Source organism: Poecilia reticulata, linkage group LG2, assembly GCF_000633615.1.
Source record: "Poecilia reticulata strain Guanapo linkage group LG2, Guppy_female_1.0+MT, whole genome shotgun sequence".
Taxonomy (NCBI): Eukaryota; Metazoa; Chordata; class Actinopteri; order Cyprinodontiformes; family Poeciliidae; genus Poecilia; species Poecilia reticulata.
Genome location: NC_024332.1, coordinates 46,049,776 through 46,054,621, shown reverse-complemented (window position 1 = coordinate 46,054,621; position 4,846 = coordinate 46,049,776). Strand labels below are relative to the sequence as shown.

Sequence of the window (4,846 nt, the reverse complement as noted above, 5' to 3'; positions counted from 1 at the left end):
CCTCTGTGTGTGTTTCCCTCTGTGTGTGTGTGTGTCTGTGTGTGTTTCCCTCTGTGTGTGTGTTTCCCTGTGTGTGTGTTTCCCTGTGTGTGTGTGTGTGTGTTTCCCTCTGTGTGTGTGTGTTTCCCTCTGTGTGTGTGTGTGTTTCCCTGTGTGTGTTTCCCTCTGTGTGTGTGTTTCCCTGTGTGTGTTTCCCTCTGTGTGTGTTTCCCTCTGTGTGTGTGTGTTTCCCTGTGTGTGTGTTTCCCTCTGTGTGTGTTTCCCTCTGTGTGTGTGTGTTTCCCTGTGTGTGTGTGTGTGTTTCCCTCTGTGTGTGTGTTTCCCTGTGTGTGTGTTTCCCTCTGTGTGTGTGTTTCCCTCTGTGTGTGTGTTTCCCTGTGTGTGTGTGTGTGTTTCCCTCTGTGTGTGTGTTTCCCTCTNTGTGTGTGTGTTTCCCTCTGTGTGTGTGTTTCCCTCTGTGTGTGTGTTTCCCTGTGTGTGTGTGTGTGTTTCCCTCTGTGTGTGTGTTTCCCTCTGTGTGTGTGTGTGCGCGCGGCGGCTCGTCAGGTGGTGGATGTGCGCCTGGTGTCGGTGTTTGACGCCCGGGAGCTGGAGCTGGTCATCGCAGGAACAGCAGAGATCGACCTGACCGACTGGAGGAACAACACCGAGTACAGAGGAGGTACGAGGCAGAGGCCTTCCGCACCTTTCAGATCCACAACACTCACTTCCTCCTGCCTGATCAGATCACTTCCCACGCAGAGAAGACCTGTGACTGAATGCAGAACAAAGACTTAGAAGCTTTTTATTTATGATTTTTTATTTTTAATTAATACATTTTTTATTACATTTTTTGCATTTATTAATTAAAATAAAAATTATTTTCGATTATTATTGTTATCTGAGATTAAATGGTTGATCACAGTAGAGCCACAGCGGCAGGAGGAAGAGGAGGAGGAGGAAGAGTTTCTTTTCCATCCCAGTCATGCACCATCATCGTCTCTCTGCCCTCAGGTTACCATGACAACCACATAGTGATCCGCTGGTTCTGGGCGGCTGTGGAGCGGTTCAACAACGAGCAGAGGCTGCGGCTGCTGCAGGTAGGAGGTGCTGCCCCCTGGTGGAGGCACTGGCACAGTGAGGCCAGCGCGTCACACACACCGTTATCATCATCGTTGAATATTATTGTTATGGGACATGAAACCAGTCCTGACTTTATCGCTGCTGCTGTGGCTTTTATTAATGAAACCAGATCAGCTGATGCAGCATGAATTCATTTTCCAGATGGATTAAGATGCAAACTACTAAAAGATATAAGTTATAATCCCTGAAGTGGGTCAGTAGTTTGTCTCTACATAATTTGAAACGATAAACCTGCAGAGCGTCTCCTTCCTCTGTAGGGTTTGTTTCCAGCTGATCATCTGAGACTCGACTGGGGAACAAAACCGTCGTTTGATATTCAGTTTAAAATGGCCTCATATGGAGGACTGATCCTGCCAAAACTAATACATGTCTTCATAAAGTTATCTGCAATCAATTATTATTTAATTGGTTTTGTAGTTAAAACAAACTTTGCAGCACATTTTATTGATTTATTAAAAGCCTTTGATACAGTTGATCATGAAATCTTGATGTTGAACTCCAATCAGCTGAATGATGGAGTCTGTTCCCCTCCTGATGGTCCGGTCGACCCGGTTCTACTGGAACCAGAACATCTGCTCCACCTCCAGCTGCTCTGAGTCAAACCAACCTGTTCCCCTCCTGGCCTGTGGGGGCGCTGCACCAAGAACCACTGAAGGAAACGACACAAAAACCTCTGAAGACGCTGAGAGCAACTTCCTGTTTCACCAGATGGAAACAAGATGGAGGATTTTAGCGGTTGGAGGATTTCTCTTTAGGCTAAAGACCAGGAGCCATTTCTGCTGCTAGCGCTAGGCTAACAGGTTAGCTTTGGTTGGATTTACCCAGAATGCAATGTGCTGCAGTTGGAGGATTTCTCTTTAGGCTAAAGACCAGGAGCCATTTCTGCTGCTAGCGCTAGGCTAACATGTTAGCTTTGGTTACCCAGAATGCCCTGCTCTGTAGTCCACTTCCTGCTGTTGGAGCGGCCTCTGGTCCGCTTGGCGTTCACATTCAAACTGAACCAGACTGAGGTTTGGAGGACCAGAGGTCAAAGGTCAACTAGTATTCACACCAACCGGACCGGACTTTGACTAGACAGTCAGACTAGAACGGAATGATTGGTGCGGCCTGTGTGTGAATCCCCGTTTGTTCAGCAGCTGCCGGTTTTCCTGTTTGTGCTGCAGTTCGTGACGGGAACGTCGAGCGTTCCTTACGAAGGTTTCGCCTCGCTGCGAGGGAGCAACGGGCCGCGCAGGTTCTGCGTGGAGAAGTGGGGGAAGATCACGTCTTTACCCAGGTGAGGCGAGGAGAGAGACGCTGCACAGGTAGAGCTGTCATCAGACCGCAGGGTCAGTTTAGTTACGACTCAAACATGACGGTTTCAGAAAGTAGAGGTTGGATTTAGACTCTTGAGGAGAATTTCTCTGAATTATTGGGCAGCTAAATGGAAACACATTTTCATATCTCACTGTTTAAGATGAAAATAAACAGAGTTTTAAACAACCATTTTAACTCGTGACCTCATGTTGGGTCACCTCCAGGTCTTAAAGGGTCGAGTCTCTGAGAACAGTTTTAAAAACATGGTCAGGGTTTTCAGGAAAGCTGAGCCGACTGTCCAGGAACGACCAGAGGAATTTAAAATCTGCCACAGTTTCAACAGGTTGGGAGAAACTGGAACCACTTTCAGTTCTTCTCATTTAATTAGATCTGTATCCTTAAGAAAATGAAAAATRTGTTCTTTTGTTAGGGAATTYATCTTTTACTGCTSCAGTAATGCCAGAATTAATAATAAATAATAAAGACTTTAGTATTCTGAATTAGTAATGTAATTGTATTAGCTGTGTTACCGCCCCACGCCACTAGAGGCAGCATCAGGCCTGAAAAGATGCGATAAGGAGCAGATTTACACAGAAAGTCACAGAATTTGCTAAAAGCTGTGATCTTTGCTGAAGTAAATAAAAGAGAGAAGTTGAAATACCTGCTGAGAGAGAAACTCTGTCCTAAAGGTGAAAATATATCACAGATTTTAAAAGAAAATAAAACAGAAGTGTAGGAAATAGCGCCCCCTTCACTTCCGGAGTGCAATGGTCCCATTTCCAAATAAGGTAAGAGACTGACATCGGTCCGTCCCGCCCCTTCCTGTTAGTAGAGAGGTCCTTCTCCCCAGTTCAGACTGGTTTCCTGTTTAAGCCCCGCCCACCAGCTCTGATTGGTCCAGGTTTATGTCCTTTGGCTTCCTGTGAAGTCAGAAGGTTCTGGAGGTGATTCTGACCTTGTTGGTACCAGCAGCCCAGATTGCGACTCCAACCGGACCTCTGGCCCGGTTCTGCTGCTCCGTCTGGCTTCATCAGAAAAACTGTGTGCAGGTTTCTGGTCCAGGTTTCCTTTGACCTGTTGACCTTTAGCAACGAAACGTTTGCTGGTTCTGTGATGGATCGTTCTGAGACTGTTGGTCAGCCTGTTGAATCCGTTTCGTTCATCCATCGATCGATCCCTCCGTGTCTGTTGAGTCCCACCTGGTTGACGCCGTCTGTCCGTCCCTCAGGGCTCATACCTGCTTCAACCGGCTGGACCTGCCTCCCTACCCGTCCTTCTCCATGCTGTACGAGAAGCTGGTGACGGCCGTGGAGGAGACCAGCACCTTCGGCTTGGAGTGACTCCGGAGCGTCTGGAGATCCCATGCTCTCGTTGAGGAGAACCAGAGAAGAAGAAACGGACGGCGCACCAACCCGCCGCTCCGGTTCTGTGAGGAGACGGACGGAGAACCAGAACCGCTGGATGTTGTAAAGTTTCCCGTTTCATGTGAACCCGTTTCTGTCACTGAGCCACATGTGTGCTTTATCTCAGCAGCCGCTCCGGCCGACCTTCACACTGGGGTTACCTGCACTCACTCACCTGTTGGCACAAACCGGACCCGCTCCTGGAGGACGAACCGGGTTCTGATGGGTTTGGATCTGCAGAGCCCGGTACTTTCCACACCTTTCTGATGAGCAATACTTTGACTTCCTCCTAACAGATGACATCACTTCCCACGCGGTGGCGAATGTACCAAACCGAATGTACGAGTCCAGAACACCAGAAGGTTCTGGACGGCTGGAGCTGGACGGGCCGGAGTCAGAACATAATGAATGCCATAATAAATATTACCTGGTTCTGTTCAGGCCTTAGAATGAGGTCAAAGGTTCTCGGCTTTGTGACCGGGTTCTGGTTCTGCTGGGTTTGGATCCAGGTTCTGCTGATGACCCGGTTCAGACCCAGCTGCAGCTGCAGTGGTGGGCGCGCTAAACGCAGATCTGGTTTCTCTTTCAGTGCTTTTGCTAACTTTCAATATGTTTAGCACAGTTAGCTTCTGCTAAGCTAATTTTTGCAGATAAACTCCAAAGCGATAGTTTACTGGTGGTTTAATAAAGTTATCGACTGTTAAGAATCGTTCTAATAGTTTATTTTCTCATTCTGAAGTAGCAGCAGTTCTTTCTGTTTATGATTAGCACATCGGCATTAGCTTCTGCTAAATCACATGTTGGTATAGTGATTTTGTATTAGCTGAACGAGTGTCTATGATTAGCATGAGCTTCTGCTAAACACCCTGTTGATGTAGCGCGTTAGTGGAAATACCAGCTGAGTTGGCCACGCCCACCACTGATCAGCTGCTCCTCTAAGGTCACTGCGGATGTTTTTCCATTTTGGCGTCACGATAATGCCCCAGAGCTGTAGCTAGTGCCGCTAACACACCTGGACGCTGCAG

General features: G+C 47.7%; 1 protein-coding gene across 1 annotated transcript in view; it reads left to right on the top strand.

Moving 5' to 3' along the window:
* Positions 1-4,523, top strand: part of hecw2a (HECT, C2 and WW domain containing E3 ubiquitin protein ligase 2a) — a 33,252-nt gene extending 28,729 nt beyond the window's left edge. The window contains exons 27-30 of the mRNA XM_008404333.2: positions 547-661; positions 994-1,079; positions 2,286-2,398; positions 3,647-4,523. Coding sequence (XP_008402555.1) covers positions 547-661; positions 994-1,079; positions 2,286-2,398; positions 3,647-3,758 — 426 coding nt within the window. The 3' untranslated portion in view covers positions 3,759-4,523. The remainder of the gene's footprint in view (positions 1-546; positions 662-993; positions 1,080-2,285; positions 2,399-3,646) is intronic.
* The last annotated feature ends 323 nt before the right edge of the window (positions 4,524-4,846 follow it).